At 36.2% G+C, this 23062-nt stretch overlaps 1 protein-coding gene across 7 annotated transcripts in view; it reads right to left on the bottom strand.

The window, feature by feature from the left end:
* Nucleotides 1–23062, bottom strand: part of WNK1 (WNK lysine deficient protein kinase 1) — a 160698-nt gene that overhangs the window by 68288 nt on the left and 69348 nt on the right. For all 7 annotated transcript variants that reach the window (XM_027857300.1, XM_027857291.1, XM_027857293.1 and 4 more), the window contains exons 2-4: nt 22594–22766; nt 6271–6491; nt 4471–4628 (exon numbers count right to left, since the gene is read on the bottom strand). In XM_027857300.1, coding sequence (XP_027713101.1) covers nt 4471–4628; nt 6271–6491; nt 22594–22766 — 552 coding nt within the window. The remainder of the gene's footprint in view (nt 1–4470; nt 4629–6270; nt 6492–22593; nt 22767–23062) is intronic.

Raw genomic sequence — 23062 nt, 5'->3', positions numbered from 1 at the left:
TGTGTGTGTGTGTGTGTGTGTGTGTGTGTGTGTGTGTGTGTGTGTGTTTGTTTTAATCTCAAATGTGTTGTCTTCATTAAAGTTTTTTTCCTTTCATTTAGTGTTTTATTTCCCCCACTTACACGTAAAAACAATTAATGTTTGTTTTTAAAACTTTGAGTTCCAAATTCTCTCCTTTCCTCCCCTCCAATTAAGAAGGCAAACAATTCAATATTAGTTATACATGTGTAGACATGCAAAACATATCCATAATAGTCACATGGAGAAAGAAAACAGACAACCCCCCTCCCCTCAAAAAAACCTTAAGAAAAACAAAGTAACTTCAGAAAAACCTCGGAAGACTTGTATGGACTGAGTAAAGTGAGCAGAATCAGGAGAACACTGCACACAGTAACAGCCATTTGTGTGATGACTAACATTAATAGACTTGGCCCTTCTCAGCAATGCAAGGATCTAAGACATCCCTAAAAGTCTCATGATGGAAAACACTATCCACATCTAATGAAAGAACTATGGAGTTTGAATGCAGATTGAAGCATATAATTTTTTTCTTCTGTTGTGTTTTGTTTCCTCTTTCTGATGGTTGCTCCTATTGGTTCTAATTCTTCCTTACAATACCACTAATGTGAAAATATGCTTAATAGGAATGTATATGTACAGCCTATATCAGATTGCACGCAGTCTTGGGGAGGAAGAGAGGGAGGGAGAGGGAGAAAAATTTAAAACTCAAAAGGTTATTGAAGTGATTGTTGATAAATCAAAATAAATTAATAAAATATCAACAAGTAAAAAAAAGACAAGAAAAGAAAGAAAAATAAAGTAAAAAAAGTATGTTTCAATCTGTATTCAGGCACCATCAGTTTTTTCTCTGAGGATGGACAGCACTTTTCATCATAAGTCCTTAAGAGTTGTCTTAGATCATTGTATTGCTGAGAATAGCTAAGTCATTCATAGCTGATCATCTTACAATATTGCTGTTACTTTGTACACAGTACATTTCACTTTCCATCAGCCCGTGCAAATCTTTCCAGGTTTTTCTGAGAGGATCCTGCTCATCACTTCTTATAGTACAAAGTATTCCCTTAAAATTACATACTAAAACTTGTTCAGTCATTCCCCAATTGATAAATGATCAAAAGATATGACCAGTTTTCAGATGAAGGTATCAAAGCTATATATAGCCAAAAAAAATACTTTAACTCACTATTGATTAGAGAAATGCAAATTAAAACAATTCTGAGGTACTATCTCATACCTATTAGTTTGTCTAATAATGTTGGAGGGGATGTGCGAAAAATGAGACATTAAGGCACTACTGGTGGAGTTGTGAAGTGATTCAACCATTCTGTAGAGCAATTTGGAATTATGCCCAAAGGGCTATAAAATGATGTATATCCTCTGACCTAGCAATACCACTAGATCTGTATCCCAAAGGAGATAAAAACAAAAAAGAAAAAGATCTATATGTACAAAAATACTTATAGCAGCTCTTTTCTGGGGGCAAATAATTAGAAATTGAGGAAATGCTCATCAACTGGGGAATGGCTGAACAAGTTCATTAAAGTTTTGAAAACAGTTGTGGGAATACATGATTAAAACATTTGCATTTGTATCTTCTATATCACTATTGTACTATAGATTTTTTTTTTGTTTTTTGTTTTTGGCTAGGCAATGGGGTTAAGTGACTTGCCCAGGGTCACACAACTAGTAAGTGTCAAATGTCTGAGGATGATGCTCTATCCACTGCACCACTTAGCTGCCCCTGTACTATAGATTGAAGGAATGAAGTCTCCTTCATTTGTAAAGCCAATAGACTCATGAAACATTATGATACCTACTAAGGAACCTAGTTCTATCACTCAATTAAGCATCTACTGAATAGAGAGGGAGCTGGCCCTGGAATTATAAAGATCTAGGCTCAAGTTCTGCCTTTAACAGCTATGTGAATTGTCTAGTCACTTAAACTCAATCCCCTAAGCAACTCTGTAAAACCAAATTATAGATCTTCATCAGTTGGGGGAGTTTTTACACTGAATTCTTCAAATTGATCAAATTGCATTTCTGGGCCAAAACAAAACAAAACAAAACACCTGCTATGTTTAAAATGTGATGTCAGATATTGGGGGGACAAATATAAAAAAAAAAATCCCAGCACCTTCAAGAGAGTATGAAAAATATGACATTTGAACTAAGTCTTGAAGGAAGACAAGGATTCTATAAGGTCAAAATTCTAGGCATATTGGATTACCTGGGCAAATACACTGAAGTAGAACATTGAGTGTAACTCGGAAGTAGGTTTCCAGTGCAGTGCCCCAGGGATCTGTTTGGCTCTTTTTAAAACAATGAGTTGGATAAAGACAGAGATGGCGCATCAAATCTGATTTCAAATTCAAAGCTGGGAAGGCTAGCTATCAGAGTCAGGACCCAAAAAACAGGCTACAGGCTAGTCACTAGAATATAGTCTTTGAACAAAGCCTGGATAAACACTTGTCAGGGATGTTGTAGAGGGGCTTGTAGGTTGGATTAGATGACCTTTAGTGTCTCTCCACCTTACATGATTCTATGCAGCTAAGAAAGTATGTGAAAAAGTGAGGAAATGGCCATAGAACTACAGTTCTCTTTCCTTTCACAGCAAGATTATTAATAGAATAACATTTTATAAGAAACAACTTGGAAATTTTCTAGCCACATTTCATCAGTAAAACTTCTAAAGCAGTTGTCATCTTTCAGGTTTGAATCTATTTGCTCACTAGGACGAAGAACTATTTGTTCATTTGATAACATGTCATGATTTAATAAATAACAGAATTAGCCAATAAAGAAATTACAAAGAAAAGCAATTTTAAGAAAGAAGTAAAGGATGAATATTACATTTCAAGTTTCTTTCTTAGGTTCCAAGTTCGAGAGAAATGATGTTACCACCAGGGTGGAAAACAAAGAGGCATTTGAGAAAAGGAGATTTTAAAAAATGTTATATTTGATTTTAGCTAGAAATAAGAAACTAAGATTTATGGATGAAGATCTGGACATCACTGGTTCAAGCTGAGGAGACATCCTTATCAAGCCATTCAGAGAAGAGATTTTAATACTGAGCCTTGTGGTTAACCATTTAGCTAGGAATTAACCTAATGAAAGAGTATTATAAACTCACATGTTGAGACAAAACCTTAAGAGTACCTTTCAATGTAAATATTAACTAAGAACTTACAAGTAATGTACTGTTGGACTGCTGAATGATAACGAACTGAAAAATATTTAGATGGTAAATTGGGGTGGGGGGGTAGGGGTGGGGGAGAAATCAACTCATCCTACTATTCTCTGAAACTAAATGCAGCAACCTATTTACAAGACTTCTCCTGTTCTATATTCCAGAATACACTGCAACACAGTTAAAATTTAAATTCTGGAACACTAGCTACGAACATGCAACTATGTTACATGAAACATGAAAAGCTATCAACTATTCACAGGGCACACCTCTTATTTTCCAGCAAATTCATATATCAAAATGATCGTGGTCCTCTAAAATTTTTCTGTCCCCAACCTTTTCTGGAAAGATTAAAACCAATGCATACAACCCATATATGACAAAGTCTTTCCTTCTCATTAAAGATCTGTAATACTATTCTTACTAACTAGAAAATCTAAATGTTGATCATTACCACAGTTACCATTTTTTAGTATCTTAAAAATTTAGTAGAATCACTTGGTTTAATTTTGACACTTTCTGTCATGCATTTAAATTACAGTACCTCTTTTAACACTACCTCACCTGTTTTGTAATTATTTACCTAATGATTTTGTTAAATGTTTCAACTGGACAGCACTGGAAAGCCCTGCCAGCAGACCACTGCAGTCAAGGGCAATTTAAACACTAGTCAGCTATTAACTTATGATCACTAGGATCTAGCACCTAGCTCAATATATGTTTGTTGAGTGAATTAAACTAAATCACTGAGGATAAACTGGACAAGCAAATCTTGGGTAGAATATCCTGAATTTAAAACCTAAAAATTTGCTATTTTTCAAAAGATCTAATTTATAGATCTTAAAAAATTATCAAACTGAATTTCCTGGGTGGGGTGTGGGGTATAAAAGACAGGATATTTGCAGAGTTATATTTTTAAACAATGTAGAAATGTAGATATTTCTGTAATCTTTTTATGTTTTCCAAGTGATACTATACCTTCTATCAGAATTTACCTGAATACAAGCAGGGTCCAGCATAAAACAGGCAAAGGAAGAATTCAGTAGGAGCTGGATTTTTTTTTTTAAGGGGGAAGAGGGAAAACCATTTACACACTTTTATCTTATGCTGTTCTAGAAGCAAAAGCTTCAATATTTTTCTCCTAAACTTTTCAGAATGTCTTACTTTTTTCTTTATTGTATCAAGCTATATTATGCATCCTGAGACCGCTGTTCTACATGGCAAAAGCTCAAGAACTGGTCAAAATGCAGGGGAAAACTTACACTGGTCACTCGACGGTAGATCTGCGCAGCATTTTGGCACTCAGAATAAGGGTATTCGGATGTGGCCATCTCAAGCATGCACATTCCAAAAGCATACACGTCAACGGACTCATCATATTTTTCCTCGTACATCTCAGGGGCCATGAACTCTGGGGTACCTTAAATTAAAAGAACGATTCAGTCTCAATTCGAGAGGCAGCAGACGTTACTCACCGCAGGGAGAAGCAGAAGGGGCCACCTGTGAGAGAAAAGAGAAAGTAGAAGCAAAAAATGAGGGAGGAACCCTACTTAAGTCTGTTGCATCAATGTAACTAATAGGTGTCTTGCACTGCAAGGCCTTTATGAGAAATAAAGAACAGAGTGGAAAAATATTTGCTGCCTCATAAATGAGTTTATTGAACAAAAAAATCAAAATAAAGCCCATGGCTATAATTGAATATAACTCTGATTGATGATAAGTGAAGAGAAAAAAGTAAGGGACTAGCAAGGCTACAAATGAAGTATAACACCTACCTGCACTGAAAATTTCTAAATACCTGCTGCCCTCTGCTGCCAAGCAGTAGTAATGATTAAAATTACCAGATAGTCTCAACCATTTATACATCCCATCTGTTCAGTTCCACTTTATAAAGGCCTTGCAATGAAAAACCCAGTGTTCAATAAAAATTTGCAAGGAATAAGTTAAAATGTAATCGTCCACAAAGGCCACTCACCAGAGCCCTTGTCTTCACATACTTACCATCACACCTGCAGTACACATTATAAGCCTACTGCAGATACAGGAAATATAGTGAAGGGCATCCTACAGGCAAAAAAAATACTCAGAAATACAGAGAGATTGAGTTATAAGCAGAGAGTTTGTTTAAGGAAGGTTAATCCTAGACTCTTTAAATTACAGTGCATTCCCACCAGGAACCGTACACTGTATGAATGAGGCAAAAGATTTGAAGATGTCAAACAAAATATTTTTAGAAAAACTCAATTTGAGATTCTCCTATTAATTATTAGCAATAAAACAAAAATGACAGCAAATATCTAATACTTGTGGTAACATCTGCAAACGTAAAAAGTAATCCACATGTTCTACTTGTCCTTTTCCAAGAACATCTAAAAATCTGGTCTAACTGGGGAAATAGCTGATTTTTAAAGTTGTCTGGTTTGAAAACATTTCAAAATATATGGCAACCTTCTGAGATTATGCCTTTAGGAGAGAATGATTAGAGACAGCAGAGTGCTTTCTCCTCCTTTTTCTTGCTCCAAAAGACTGATAAGGTACAGTTTATTTTCTTTTTCAGACTCTTAACTCCTTCCAGAGATCCAGGAGAAAAACTGGTCAATAAAACCACTTGGTCAGTGATTTTAATATTTTCTAACCAGGTTGCAGTCACAGCAAATGCTGAACTTATCAAATGGGCTATTTAGATACATAGTAAAAAAAAAATCAGAATTCAATTGAAGTTCCATTTCTTTAATATCATTTTGTACTTCCTCAACATACAAGTATTGCTCAAAGGCCAACTGAATTGCTCAACAAAAGTAAGTCAAAAAAGTTCAAAGTACTTGATTACCACAGAAAATTTTGAAATATCAATATTATCCAAGATGTTTTTAAAAAAAAGCTTCTAGCAGCACAATTACCGAGAGTTCGCTCCTTGTAAGCAGAAATAATCATACACTCAAGTAATAGTTAAAAAAAGAAAACTGACTTTACTTAATGAAAAATATGCCAAGAAGACCAAACCTCTAGATCAAAGACTGCCAGAATGGCCAGCTAGGCTCCAAGGCACACTGGAAACATACCTATCACACTCTTGGCAAAAGAAGCCCGCTTCAGAGTTGCCAGACCCAGGTCTCCAATCTTGACTGATCCTGTTGGGCCAGTGATGAAGATGTTGTCACACTTAAGGTCTCGATGAATAATAGGTGGTGTTCGGGTATGAAGAAACTGAAGCCCTTTTAGAATCTGACGGCACCAGCTTCTCAGAACTTTGATCTTCATCACCTTAAACCTTTTTAGATACCTGAAAGAAAAAGCAAACACCAAAGAGGTTGTTCATGTTATAAAGTTCACTGCTTTGAAGTACTCCATTAAATTCTAATATAACAGAGATAATATTTTGAATATGATATTCCCAAGATACAGTGGCTTTAAAAGTTGGTGTGATGCTGATAGTCTAAAATTTAATTTCATTATAGGTAGAGAAAAATTGTCTAACTTCTCTTATAAATATAATATGAAATTGTCAAAAAACTCTTAAAAGAATCAGATGCTCAGATAATTGCTTCAAAATTGGCATTATTTCAAGTGGAAAGGATGGATGGTTACTTGATGATAGTTCTGAAACAACTCCTAATTGCAAAGCTATCAATTCATATATTCGATAACCTCTGATGTGAATGAGCATGACAGGAGACAGCATGTGCCAGGCCAGCCAAACCATCTTGGCTACAACCACACCTTAGACCCTAGTGGTGCCAGTCCAGTACCTTGAGCCCAGCAGCTCTAAGAACAGCAGTGCCCCTTAGATCACTGACCTTGCTTCCAGCTTGGCCCTCATAGAAATCACTGAGAACAGCAAATCTTGCAGAGAAGTCGTCCATCATGCCTACCACTATCAAGACTAATAGATGAACTGTTGGTAGAGTTGTGAACTGATCCAACCACTCTGGAGAGCAATTTGGAAGTATGCTCAAAGTAAGAGCTATAAAACTGTGCATACCCTCTGATCCAGCAATACCACTACTAAGTCTGTTTCCCAAAGAGATCAAAGGAAAAGGATCTCTATGTACAAAAATATTTATAGCAGCCCTTTTTGTGGTGACAAAGAATTGGAAACTGAGGGGATGCCCATCAAATAGGGAATGGCTGAACAAGTTGTGGTATATGACTGTAATGCAATACTATTATATTGTAATACTATTGTGGTATAAGAAATGACAAGCAGGATTGATTTCAGAGAAACTTGGAAAGACTAACATGAACTAATGCAGAGTGAAGTGAGCAGAACCAGATCATCATACACAACAGCAGCAATATTATATAATGAACAACTGTGAATGATTTAGCTCTTCTCAGCAATATAATGATCTAAGACAATCCCAAAGGACTCATGATGAAAAATGCTATCCCCCTACAAAGAAAGAAGTGATAGAGTCTGAGTGCAGACTGAAGAATACTAATTTTCACTTTCTCTATTTTTTTTTGTTGTTGTTTGAGTTTTCTTCCACCAAATGACAATTTGGAAATGTTTTACATGACTGCACATATATATCTATCTATATCTATATATAGATATATATGTATATATATATAGATATATATGTATATATATAGATATATATACATATATCTATCTATATCTATATATAGATATATATATATAACCTTTAGTTTATCATCTTATGGAGGTGGAAAAATGAGAAGGAGGAAGAGAATTTGGAATTCGAATTAAAAACAAATGAATGTTAACAGGTAACTGGGGAAATAATAAAATATTTTTTTTAAATTACAAAAAAAAGACTAACAGTTGATTAACTCTCCTAGGGACAGTAGCTACCTGCTTCCAGACTGGACCCTACAGATGTAGGGCAAAGGAGCAACCTTTGTGGAGGGGAAATTTCCTTTGCAAATGCTGCAGCAGCTGTAGCTACTAAAGGTTTGGAAAAGAATTCTAACCACTAGAGTTCTTTGGCACTGTCAAATGTTTCAACATTAGGAACCAATATGATATTATTAATAGAAATGACGTTAAAGAAGATGCATCACCATCTGCTTTCCTTTCCTTCTGACCTGAAGTGGAGATACACACACACACACACACACACACACACACAGAGTCTCCCCCTTTTTACAATGTGAGCTCATTCAGAGAAAGGACAGTCTTGCTTTTCTCTTTGTATTCCTACAACATAGCATAGTGCCTGCACAAGTGGTTAATAAATGCTTTTAAATTATTCATTCTTTCTATTGCTGCAATAATTTAGGGATGAGTTTACCCCTCCACTACAATGGGGGGAAAACCAGGATTAAATTTACTTGTCTTCACACTAAATAGCATACCCTAAAAATAACCTATAATACAGGTTTTACTTTCCAGTATGTTATTTTCTTTCTTCTAAGAAGAAAAAAAAGTCAACACCAACATATTTCTAAAGCAGACCTTAGTCACAGAGAACATGAAAATGAGATTAACAGAAGTAGCCTTAAAAGGGTGCCTTCCAATATTTGTGAAGCAGTAATAATTATCTTTAGATGAATGGCTATAGATATCTAGATATAGGGGATGTATCTATATCAACATACAAATTAAGAGCTGAGTTCTACTCCAATTTATAAAGTGGGCAACAAAGTCTTCTATATACCTCTAGCCATTTCTAGGGTAGTGGCAGCGGGGAGAGATATATACCTACATGATAACTTTTTTGGAAAGACAAGTTGTATGTGGTAGATTTGCAGTTTCATGTGCAATCATCTTTTTTTTACTATACTGTGCTATGCTTGTTTTGTTCCGTGAATTGCAAATAAATTCAAAACAAAAAACAAAATCATCTAGGGCAGCTAGGTGACGCAGTGGATATACAGCACCAGCCCTGGATTCAGGAGGACCTGAGTTCAAATTTAGCCTCAGACACCTAACGCTTACTAGCTGTGTGACCCTGGGCAAGTCACTTAACTCTATTGCCTAGCCCACCCCACCCCCCAAAAAAATCATCATCAAGGTTTTACTGAAGTATTTAACTGGATTAAATAAAATGTGGCATTCACAAACCCACAGCTCAGGAAAGAATAGATTACTTCATTATGTGACAACAGACTAATGATTAAAGTCAACTGCATTAGCAGTCAAAATTATTACTGTAAAAAGTAAGCAACCGGGTTTCTGGACTATGCTGGACAAGCTTATGATGGTAAGAAGCAATGTGGTCATTTGAAAGAATGCCATACATGGAATCAAGAAGGGTCTAGGTTTGAATCACATACTTATTAGCTGTATGACCATGGGAAAAATCATTTAACCTCTCTGATCTTCAGTTTTTCATCATCTGTAAAATGAGGTTTCTATTACCTACCCTCATTTAGGCTGTAGGGAGGATCAGAAAGATAACACAATAAAGTACTTTATATTGCATAATGAATGTCAGGCATGAGATGTCCTACTTTAAACCTGACATAGAAGTACTTAATTTTGTGTTTTGTTGCTTAAATCTAAAAGGGATTCAACTGAGAGATACTATATTTAGAATTTAGAGATTTCTGCAAACTACATGGTGACCCTAAGTCATTTGATTTATGTTTCTACAGGCCCTCTTGCTCTTTCTCTACTTCATTTCTTTTTTTTATTAATTTATTTTTAGTTTTCAACAATCACTTCCATAAGCTTTTGGATTTTAAATTTTTCCCCCTCCCTCCCCAAAATGGTGTGCAATTTGATATAGGTTCTACATATACATTCCTATTAAACATATTTTCACATTAGTCATGTTGTAAAGAAGAATTAGAACCGACAGGAGGAACCACAAGAAAGAAGAAACAAAACACAACAGAAGAAAAAAAAAAGCAAATAGTATGCTGTGATCTACATTCAAACTCCACAGTTCTTTCTCTGGATATGGATAGCATTTTCCAGTATAAGACCTTTGGAGATGTCTTAGATCCTTGCATTGCTGAGAAGGGCTAAGTATATCGACATTTCTTATAGCACAATAGTATTCCATTACATTCATATACCCACAACTTGTTCAGCAATTCCCCAATTGTGGGCATCCCCTCAATTTCCAATTCTTGAGAGAAGGGGACATAATGGGGACATATGTTGCAGGGAAAGAAACAAGCATGGGTTGAGCGAGGAGTTAAGTGAAGATGCTATGAACCTGAGTGGGAGGATATGCCCACTGCCCCCACTCTCACCCCCCAGCAATCAGAAAAGGTTGGAAAGAAAAGCAGGATTGGCAAGAAAGATAACTCTGTTTTGAATATGCTGAATTTGAACCACCTACAGGGCATCCAGTTCAAAATGTCTAATTAGCAGTTGGTCATGTGGGACTGGAACTCAAGAAAGTGACTAGGGCTGGACATATAAATCTGGGAATTGTTTCACTGGAGTTAACTAATGAGATCAACAAATAAGATAGGACAGAATGAAAAGAGAAAGGGACCCAGGTCACTGTTAAGGGATAACTATGGTTAGAGGTTTATGACACAGATTCTCCTCAGCAAAGGAGACTGAGGAGTATTCAGACAGATAGGAAACCTGGAAAGAACAATGTCACAAAAACCTAGAAAGGAGAGAGTATTCAAGAGGAGATGGTGATTAATAATATCAAATACTGAAAAGAAGTCAAGGAGAATGAAAACTGAGAAAAGGCATCAGATCTGGCAGTTAACAGTTGAGAGATCATTGTTAACTTCTCAAATAGCAATTTCAATTGAATGCTGAGGTCAGAAACCAAACTGCAGAGGATTCAGAAGAGTGATAACAGGAGAAGTGATGGCACAGAACACGGAAGGCTTTGTCAAGGAGGTTAGCTGTGAAGGGGAGAAGAGATATAGGACAACAGCTAATCTCGGAACAAGTGAAAATTTTTTTAAGGATGGGGGAGTCGCAGGAATGTCTGGAGACATCAGAGGATGAGCCAATAGGTAAAAGATTGAAGAGATTTTGTTGCTGTTGTTTTGTTGTTTCGGTCATGTCCAACTCTTCATTATCCCTTTTTGGGGTATTCGTGGCAGACACTAGAGTGGTTTTCCATTTCCTTCTCTAGTTTGTTTCACAGATGAGGAAACTGAGGCAGACAGGATTAAGTGATTTGCCATAGCTATTAAGTGTCAGAGATAAGATTTAAACTTTGGTATTCCTGACTCCAGGCCCAGAACCCTATCCACTTCGATGCTTCAATGTCCTTGGAGAGGCTAGTGTTGGCAAGTCACTTAAACCCGACTTCCTCCAAAAACAATACAAAATAAAACAACAAAAAAAGTAAAATAAATGGAGAGGATAAATAATATCCAATGACCCTTTCAATTCTAAATCAAAGAGGAGAACGTCTTTGAGCCTAGTGTTTGATAAACCCAAGGGAAAAATTACGTGAGGGAAGGACTACCTATTTAACAAGAACTACTGGGAAAACTGAAACACAGTTTGACAGAAATTAGGCTCAGACTAGCATTTCATACCACGTACCACAGAAAGCTCCAAATGGATTCATGACCTAAATAGAAAAGGACATATCTTTTAAAAAAAAAAAAAAAGTCACCAAAGAAGATTATACCTTTCAGAACTATGGTTGGGGGGAGAATTAATTCTTAACCAACAGATAAAGGCAATCATAAAATATAAACAACATTTTCAATTACATACAATTAAAATTTTTTTTCATGAACAATGTTAACACAGCAAAAAATGTAAAATGGAGCTGAGGATTTTTTTGGGGGGGGATCTTTGCATCAAATAGTTCTTGTAAGTCTGACATTCAAGATAAATAGGAAATTGGCATAAATATAAGACAGAGTCAGACAACAGATAGTCAAAGAACAATTTTCAAAAGGTGAAAAAAGGTCCTCCAAAAACTAATATGAGGCACGTAAAATAAAACAGCTGAGGTGTCACTTCACATCCAAATTGGCAAAGATAATGAAAAATGGCCATAGTTAATACTGGAAGGATTGTCCCAAGACAGATGGATACTAATAAATACACTGCAGGTACAGAAGGAACTTGGTTCAAGGCCTTTTTAAAAATAATTTAGAATTATGCAAGAAGTCACACACATACACATGTGTATATATACATGTCTCTATATATTTACATACATATGAGTGTATGTGCACACGCATGCAAACACACAAACACACAGTAACATAAAAAAAAAGCAATCAGTGGTAGGTGAACTCAGATTAACAGCAACCATCAATCTTGGTTCCAGAAAACAGATGAAAAAGCTACATGTTCCCCGTGATGATTAAGACAAAGACAACTACAGGAAAAAAATTTGCATATCCTGCTATAGAAAATCATTTTATGTCTCAGTTTGGCTTGTTTTTCTTTGTTACAAGTGCTAATGGGGGGAAAGGTTGTAACTAACAACAACAGTAATAGTTAGCATTTATATAGTGCCTACTATGTTCCAGGCAATGTGCTAAACACTTTACAATTATAATCTCATTTGGTCCTGGGAGGTAGGTGCTATTATTATCATCTCCATTTTACAGATGAGAAAACTGAGGCAAACGGGGCCACTTGCCCAGCTAGTGACTGAGGCCACATCTGAACTCAGGTCTTCCTTACTCCAGGTCCACTGCTCTATCCACTGGGCCAAAAAAAACACTCTAGAAGGTATAAAAAACAAAAACCCAAAAGGATACCTCTAAGTACCATTTATCTCACAGATTTTGATATACAATAAAACCTTTACTGTCATTGCATCAATATTCTTAAAGAGTTTTATCTTTCATTTATTTTAAATTTCTACACTGATCTATATTTTGTTCATTTGAATAATTATTTACTATTAATTTTATATCATTATTATCTGTGAATATGATGTAAAAAAAGCTCTTCTTTTCTCTTATATCTGCAGGGTGTAGCATGTCTAAGTCCCTTGTATGTGGAGTGAAAAAAATACACACACACACACACACACACATACACGTATGTATATTAGATATCTTCTTTGCTTTTTCCATTAAGTTCTCTTCAAACTTCTATTATATCTAGCTTGTTAAATATTCTATTCAATCTTGAATTTTCTCTTATTTTTATTGGTTTTGCAATTATGATAGCAAGATATCAAAATGTCTCACTATTATTGCATTTTTTGAGCTTTTCCTCATTCCCTTGGTTCTCCTATTCTGTAATTAGTGTGAATTTATTTTGTGCATACTTTGTATTTACTTAGGATGAGCAGATCATAGATCAAGAGCCAGAAGGAACTTCAGCATCCATATAGACCAACCAGCACATTTTACAGATGAAGAAACTGAACTCCAGGGATGTTAAATGACTTGTTCGGAGTTATATAGGTAGTATCAGTGGTGAGATTTTTACGCAGGGTGGTCTTTCCACTGCTACACCCTCACCTCATCCATCTGGCCATCACTAAACCCTTTGTGATGGCCACCACCCCAACTCTCCTTTTTTCCTCCCTGGTGGGGGTTAGTACACTTACCTTTGGAATTCCCTCTTTGGGGCTGAGCAGTACTGACACTGGTGAGTACAAACCTACTATATCTAATCAGACCCAGACCAGGATTCATATCCCTGGAATATGCATCCCAGGCAACTCGCCATCTGCCCTCTTGCCCTGTCTCCACGTCCCCTCAAGCCCTTAACCCCTTGCAACTTGGTTTCTATCCCTTACTACTTTAATGAAACTATACTTTGGTAAGGTCCTTGAAGGCCTCCTAATTAAAAAAAATATACTTTTTCCTGTCATTTTCCTTAATCTTTCATAGGGAGTTCACACTGCTGACCAAAACTCCCACTTCCTGCTTCTTGATACTCCAGTTTTGGCCTTTCAGAGACTTCACTTCTGCTTCTCTTCTTAGCTGTATTTGTGTGCACACACATACATTCAGTGGTTTACATGTTAGAAGCAGTATCCTGCTTCTATTGAGACTTAAAGGTTCATAAAGCTGATGTCACTCATCACCTAGCACAAAGCAGTCACCAAAACCTCCAGGGGCACTTGCAGGATGAGCTGGCAGATCACAAATGGTAATTCAGGCAAGGGAGCTTCTTCATTCAACTGACTCCAGGGGTCCTAAATGCTTATCATTGTTAAATATCCGCCTATTATGGCTAAATAAATCTTTCTGTTAACTGTTGAATGATTTATCAGTGTCTCATTTTGTTCCAGTAGCAAATCTAAATTACTAGAGGACTAGCCTTATTCAGACCCAGCTTAGAACAGTATGCTTTGTCTTATCTGTCACCTTATTTACCTCATACCTCTTCCTTACTAAAGGAATTGCCTATATTACCTACCTACAGAGGCTCTTAACTCTGGCTTCTTCTCTATAAATTCTTGATTCTCATCTATTCACGAGGCTTCAATTATCACCATTATGCAAATAAATCCTGCATGTTACCACAAGCTTCAACTTTTGTTTTAAGCTCCAGATTAACTTTTTTTGTTTTTAAAATTAGTTTATTTTTTAAAGCAAAGACTATATTCTTTTTTCCCCCAGTTCTATTTGCTCTCCCCTCCCCCTACACATTTTCAGACCCAATGAGAAGGCAAGAAAAACAAAATCTATTACAAATATTACTCATGCAAAATAAAATCCTGTATTACTCATGTTCTGCCTCCTCCCCTCCCCCCACACACATGGAAAAAGAAAAAAAAACGAGCTTCACCCTGCACTCAGAATATATCAGTACACTATTTGAAAGCTGGTATAGAATGTTTCATCCTAAGTCCTTTGGAATTGTGGTGGGTCAGTGTGTTGATAACAGTGAAGAAGTCTTTCAAAGAGTATTATCCAGATTCATTAAAAAAAAATTTTTTTTTCAATGAACAAAGAAAATCTACTTTTTCTCCCACTCCACCTCCAGGGAGGTTGGGTTGGGGGGCGGGAGGGCCCCTGCATGGAGGGGAGGGAAGAAGGGAGGATGACAAAGACAACTTTTATAACAAATATATAGTAAAGCAAAACTAATTCCTGCATTGGCTATCATGTATCTGTATGTATGTATATATTGTCTATATGCATACGTGTGTGTGTACTGTGTGTATGTGTGTATGTGTGTATGTATGTGCAACCTCGGTCTGTCAGTTCTTTCTCTGGAGGTAGGTAACACATTTAATCATGGCATCATGGTTGGTCATAGCGCTGATAGAGATCTTAAATCTTTCAAGGTTGTTCGTCTTTATGTTGTTACTGTCTAAACTGTTCTTCTCCCTTAACTCTGCATCAGTTTATAAAAGACTTCCCAGATTTTTCTGAAATTGTTCCTTTCATCATTTATTTCCCCCCACAATTTTCACATTAGTCATATTGTAAAGAAGAATTAAAAGCAAGGGGAAAAACCAAGAGAAAAAAAAACAGAAAAAAAAAAGGAGAAAGAAAGAGAGAGCAAATAATATACTTCGATCTGCATTCAGACTCCATTGTTCTTTTTCTGGATGTGGACAGCATTTTCCATAATGAGATTTTTGGAGTTGTCTTAGATCCTTGCATTGCTAAGAAGAGATAAGTCTAACAAAGTTAGTCACTGCATAATGTGACTGTTAACATGTACAACGTTCTCCTGGTTCTGCTCACTTCACTCAACATCAGTTCATAAATCTTTCTAGGTTTTTCTGAAGTCCTCCTGCTCATCATTTCTTATGGCACAATAGAATTCCATTACATTCATATACCACAATTTGTTTAGTCATTTCCCAACTGGGCATCCCCTCAATTTCCAATTCTTGGCCACCACAAAAACAGCTGCTATAAATATTTTTGTACACGTGGGTCCTTTTCTCATTTGTATGATCTCTTTGGGATACAGACCTAGAAGTGGCATTACTGGGTCAAAGGGTAGGCAGTTTATAGCACTTTGGGCATAGTTCCAAATTGCTCTCCAAAATGGTTGGATCAGTTCACAACTCCACCAACAATGCATTATTGTTCCAATTTTCCACATCTCCAACATTTATCATTTCCTGTTTTGTCATGTTAGCCAATCTGATAGGAGTGATGTGGTACCTCAAAGATGTTTTGATTTGGATTTCTCTAATCAATCATTTCTTATAGCACAATAGTATTCCATTACTATCATACAGAATAACCTGTTCAGACATTCACCAACTCGATGGTCATTCCTTTAGTTTCTAGTTCTTACGTTACACAAAGAGCTTCTATAAATACTTTTGTACATAATGGGTCCTTTTCCTTTCATCTCTTTGGGGTATGGGTTTTATTGTGGTATTATTGCATCAGAGGGAAATGCCCAGTTTAGTAATCGTTTAGGCATAGCTCCAATTTTTTTCCAAAATGACTGGCCCAATTCACAGCTCTACCAACAGTCACATTTACCATTTTCCATTTTTGTCAAGTTTGTTCATCTAATGGATGTGAAGTGTAGCTTCAAAGTTCTTTTAACTGACCTTTCTCCACAGGAGCACCTTTTCATATGGCTTGGATTTCGTCCTTGAAAATTATCTATTCATACGTAAGATTTTTTTTTAAAACATCTACTTAACTGGTCACATGTATATGGATGTCTCATCAGTACCTCATATTCAACTTATCTAAAACTGAAATCTTTTTGCTAAATTCTGATTCCCAAATTTTTGTAAATGGTGCCACCATTCTCTACACAAATATGCTCATAAACTTAGCTATATTTTACTCATTTTTCCTTTGAAACCCCCCAATCCAACTGTCCTTTGATTCTTTTAACATCATTTACATCTTTCGCACTCCTTACTGTTTCCACTATCACCACTATAATTCAGACCCACATTAACTCTTCATTGAACTATTGCAATGTAACTTTTGGAATTATGTTTTTCTTCAATCCACCCTACAGAATGATGCTGAATGTACAGCTCTTACCAAATCTTTCTATTGCCTCTTTAGCCTAATTTTCAAGACCCCTTCCATAAGCTGGCTCCAACCAACTTTTTCAGCCTTAGCTCAAACTATTCTTTGCATATTTGATGTTCCTAATTGCCATTCCCTGCACAGGACCCACAATTCCTTCCAGGAGGGGTGAGTTAGGTAGGAAACAGGAGCTAGATCTTTGAAGGGAATATTTTTAACTCTGGTTTTCTATGTTCCCTTAAGGTTCTGTCCAAATTCTGTTTCAAATCCATTTAAGAGGCCAAAGACAAAATAGGATTTAACCTCAACTAAATAATGTTCAATATGCTTTGAACTTATTCGAGCCACTAGAGGGCTATCTTGCTACATATTTTTAGTTGGTTTGTGCCTTTTTTAGTTCTACCAAAGGAAAATACTTTCAATTATAGCTTGGAATGTCAATTCACAATCAAATATGGCTGAGGTAATTGCTATACCAATTCTTTATTCTTACTGTTTCAATAAATAATCATTAAATTAAGCCCAAACAACTCTATAAATCAAAGTAAGTTTTTTATATTTCAAAAGAGATTAGCACTTTGAAAACTTTAAAGTACTATATAATTTGTAAGTGATTACTATGGACAGCTAGGCAGTAAAATACATAGAAGACTGGGCCTGGAGTGAAGAAGAACTGAGGTAAAAATCAAGCCTCAGACTTACTGCAAGCAACAATCTTGGTCTACCTCAGTTTACTCAACTATAAAATGAGGTTGAAAATAGTACCTCCCTTACAGGGTTATTGTAAGGATAAAATGAGATAATATCTGAATATCTTAATGCAGTGCTTGGCAGCTGTACTAACAGAATGGATATCAGCCAGAATTGAAAAGGATCTTGACAAATTATTGGGATGAATCTAGTAAGTTGAAACTCAATTGGGATAAATCAGTCAGTCAAAAAACATTTGATAAGTGCCAACTATGTGTCAAGCACTGTGTGAAGAACTGGGGATACAAAGAAAGAGAAAAGATAGTTCCTGGTCTCAAGAAGCTCCCAGTCTAATGTAAATGACTATGTACAAATTAGCTATATACAGGATAAATTTGAAATAATCAACAGAGAGAGGCAGGAAAGGCTTCCTGTAGAAGGTAGAATTTTAGCTGAGATTTGAAGGAAGCCAGGGAAACCAGATGGCAATGATGAGGAGAGAGAACATTACAAGTATTTGAACATAAAGGGTGAAAGAGAGTAAGGAGGTTCAGGATGACAGCTAGGTTATGAGTCTGGGAGAACTGAGAGAGTAGGATGGTGGTAACATGGAATATGGAAATTTGGAGAGGGAAGAGATAATGAGTTCGGTTTTGGATATGTTGAGTTTAAGAAATCTGTAGGACATCCAGTTTGAGATGTCTGAAAGGCAGTTGGGCTAGACAGTTTGAGATGTCTGAAAGGTTAGGGCTGCACAAATAAATCTGAGAATATCTGCATAAAGAAACCATAGGAGCTGATGAGATCACTAAGTGAAATAGTAGAGGGAGAAGAAAAGATGGCCACAGTTAGTGGGCATGACCTGGATGAAGATCTAGCAAAGGAGAGGGAAGAGGAGGGATCAGAGAGGTAAGAGAAGAACCAGGATACAATGAGATCACAGAAATCTGGAAAAAAGAGAATTTCAAGGAGAAGATGGTCAACAGTGTCAAAGTCTGAAGAGAGATCAAGAGGGATGATGATTGCCCAGGGAATGCCCTTCCCCCCCTTTCCCATTAGATTTGGCATTTAAGAGATCGTTAGAGTTAAAAGAGAATAAGAGGAGAGGTATTGGAGGCACCTATTACAGAAGGGCCTTCTCAAGGAGTTTAGCCAGAAAAGGAAGAAAAGAAACAGGATGACAGCTAGTAGGTAAGGACAGATCAAGGAAGGTTTTTTGAGGAAAAGGGAGACATGGACACGTTTGTAGACAGCAGGGAATCAGCCAGTAGAGATGGAAAAAAAATGAAACAGTAGAGATGAAGAATAGACTCTGGAATAAGAAGGGAAAGACAGAAAGGTGTGATCAGATAACAGGTTAATAGACTGTGATCAGATAAGGGAATTTCAGAGTTTATTAACATGGAAGTAGTGTATTTTATGGGTGATAGACAAGATCACAGGAATGACCATCTTTGTGTGTGGTTGAGGTGGAAAAGTAGGTTGTCTTGCACCCGGCTACAAAAAAAAAATTAACTTTTTTCACAAGTATAAGATGTGAAAAGCATGCACAGAAGTTGTTCTGAAAAAGATCTAGAAGTTTCAGTGAACCACAAGCTCAACATGAATAATGGGATACAGCAGCCGAAAAAACTAATGCAATCTTGGGTTACATTGACAGACCTGACTTTCAAAAACAGGGAGGTGATAGTACTATTGTACTCTGCCCTTGTTAGACCTCATGTGGAGTACTATATTCAGTTTTGGGCAACAAATTTAAGAAAATCATTGATAATCTGGAAAAGTGTTCAGAAGAGAACTAGGATGATGAAAGGTCTTGAGTTCATGACAATATCAAGACTGATTGAAGGAACTGAGTATACTTAGTCTGGAGGAAAGAAGGCTCAGAGAAAATACTATAGTTATCTTCAAATATCTAAAGGGCTGTCACGTGGAGGAGGAATTGCTTAAGTTCTTTTTGGCACCAGAGGGCAGAATCAGGAGCAATGGGTGGACATTTCAAAGAAGCAAATGTAGGCTTGATATTGGTGAAAATCTCCAAGCAATTCAAGCTATACAAAAATAGAATGGGCTGCCTTGAGATTCATAGATTTTCTCTCCCTGAAGGTCTTCAAGAAGTATGATGTATGACCTCTTAACTTCTATGTGATTCCCTGGGCAAATATCTAAAACATAAGTGAGAACTCTTCAAGACTCAAAGCAGATTACTACCTACTTTTGGTGATTCGTAATTCATGAAGGCAAAAATGATACTTCTAAAAGGGGTCTAAAAGATGACAAAGCCTTACGAAATAAATTGAAAAATATAGGAACAGAGATTGTTTTATTCTTACTAATGTCCACTGAAGGCAAGAGATGTAGAAATAAAAATTGATTTAGAAAGTGAACAGCTGACTAGTAAGGGTATCTGAAAATGAAATTTGGACTTCTGTACCACAGCTTAGAATACAGGAATGACAGACTCCTGGCCTGGTTTGGAGCATAGTTAACACAGCCTGGTGATGATACATTTTCCTGGTATCTTTCCAAACCAATAAAAAGGGTCTTAAACTAAAAAGAGTAGGGGAAGAAAAACTGCCTATGTATATCTACCAAGCTAGGTACCATACAGTATATACAATTAATAGAAGGAGAAAGTACTTGAGATACTCAAAAACCTCATAGGGAACAGAATCCAAAAAAAGGATAAAAAGCCAGCAATAAAACTCATGGCTTCAAATGTTTATACACAGAAACCCATGGTTTAAGAAACAAGCAGGAAGGACTAGACATACAAAATCAGGTAGGCAAATATGACCTCCTAACTATTATTAACACTTGGTAAGATGAATCTTACGACTGAAATAATGCTCTGCATGGGGATACCTTATACAAAAGAAGCAGGATAGATAAAGGGTTAACAGAGTGGTAGAGGATGATATACTCATGTTAGGAAATTTATGAACATAGGGTGCGGGTGCGGGAATAGAAAATATTTAAGTAAAGACCAACAACAAGAAAAACAAGTGAATTTTGAAAATACAAAGGAAACAATTTTGGTGAAGGGAAAAAACTATGGTATCTGATATGGAACTCATCAATTAACTTTAATGAATTCACTGAGAGCAGCCAGATGCTTTCTTACTACCTTTAAGATCCTAGGTTCTCGACATCACAGATTTAGAGCTAGAAAGGATCTTAAAGGTCATTAAATCCAACATCACCACCCCTCATCCAAGTTCTCTGGCTAAGATGAACTACATTTTCAAGTACCTAAAAGACCTAGCAGACATGACTATTAAGGTGGTAAAAGAAATGGTTGTTAAGGCACTGGCCATCAACATTTGAAGAATCATGGAAAGATTTCATATGTATAAGTATCAAATTTCTTACCATCTCAATGGTGAGGGAGGGAGTAGAAGGAGGGAAAATTTGTAACTGAAAATAAAAATGAAAATTTAAAAATAAAAAATAAATTTTCTAAAGGAAAAATCATGGAAAATGGGAAAGGAACCACAGGATTGGTAGACAAAAAGTTATAAATTTCAAACCAAAAAAAAAAAAGGGGGGGGGGGGAGTTGATAGTCTGCAAACTATAGGACAGTGAGTATGACCTTGATTCTCAGAATACCCTAGAGTGGATGGTTACTTACTGAGCATTTCATATCAATGTCTTGCTTTTCTACTTGTATCCCCAGTGCTTAGCACAGTGCTTTGTACACAGTAAGTACTTAAATGCTTTTTCTTTCTTTCGTTCATTCAGTTAGAGGCAGTGTGGCATTGTGGAACAGGCCTGGAAGCGAGAAGATCTAGGTTCAAATCCTGCTTCTAACACAAACTAGATGTGGCATCCTGAGCAAGTCACCTAATCTCTCAGTGATCTAGGAAGTTCTTTTAGACTCTAAGTTGCAAAGAGGGTAACTTGAATTAGTATAAAGAGTTTCCTTTCCCAGAAGCTCCTTATACCAATGAAATCACAGGCCCAGCCCCTGTTCTTACTCCTAGTGAGTATCTAACAGAGGAAGTGGTGATTACAAAGAGGCAGCATGACTTCATTAAGGACAGGACATATCAGACTAGCTTTATTTTACTTTTTGACAGGGAAATTAAAATGACAGATCAGGACAATGCTACAGATATGGTTTACCTAATTTTAGCAAAGCATCTAATACAATTTTAGTGGAAAAGACAGATAGATTAAAAACTGGTTGGATATTTAAAGACTAGACAACATCAAATTGGCAGAAGTTCAAGGGTCAGATAAAATCTCCAGAGGTATCTGTTGGAACTTGAGCTGATTAAAATTTTTATTAATGATTTGGATAAAGACAGAGTCAGCATGTTCATCAAATCTGCAGATGATACAAGGCAGGGATGGACAGCTAGCACTCTAAATGCTAAAGGTCAGGATCCAAGACAAGCTAGAGCACTGAGCTGAATTTAATTAAAATCAAACTTAATAGAGATAAACATAAAGTTTTACCCTTGGATTCAAAAGACCTATTTTATAAGTATAAGATAGGGAAGCATAAAGTGTCTCAAAAAAAGATTTGTGGTTTTAGTGGATTACAAACTTAGTATGAAGTAGCAGCTAAAAAATATAATTATGATCTTGATTTCATTACAAGCACAATGTCTAAGAATAAGTTGGTGGGAACCCTCCTTTACTTCTCCAGTTCACTTTACAGATGAGGAAATGAGTGGTGTTTAATAAATGGTTATTTGTTGATTCATTGATTGGTGGATTTTCCTTCCTCTCTCATGCCTACAAGCAGAGGCTGAATGAGTATGTATCAAGTATGTTATAGTGGAGATTTCATGTCAGTATGCATTTATAAGGGCAATGAAATCCAAATACTTTTGAACTCTCATGATTAAAATATTGTGATTTACATATTCCTTTACTATGTTCTCTTACTTACGTTTTAAGGGTTCCAGATGTCATAAGTTCAGTCACTAGAACAATACATTTTTTTCCCTTTACGGTAGACTCCCAAGAATCATAGAAACGAACAATATTTGGGTGTTGAAGGCCCTTCAACATTTCAGCCTCCTCTTTAAATCTTTGCCGTTCTGACTTTGTCAGCTTTCTATCCTGAAAAGCAAATAAATAAAATGTGGTTAAAATGAATTGTGATTTCAATTTCTAACATATTAACCATGGTATTAAATCTCAGTAATGAATAACCACTTCAAATAGAAAAGGACAATGTAACTCATTCAGAATATTTTTACGAAAAGGGTTTGTCTCTGTTAGAGGGTATTTTGTCAGTAAATAAATTGAATAAGAGTGTCAATTCATATCAACTCAAATATTTTCTTTTATGATCTTTTAAAGATTTCTGAAACCAAAGCCCTAAGCTTATTTTCACTCCAAATTAAGTGAACATG

The sequence above is a fragment of the Vombatus ursinus genome, unplaced genomic scaffold (assembly GCF_900497805.2).
Source record: "Vombatus ursinus unplaced genomic scaffold, bare-nosed wombat genome assembly UNPS02012082.1, whole genome shotgun sequence".
NCBI lineage: Eukaryota > Metazoa > Chordata > Mammalia > Diprotodontia > Vombatidae > Vombatus > Vombatus ursinus.
This window is presented reverse-complemented; position numbering and strand designations above follow the sequence as displayed.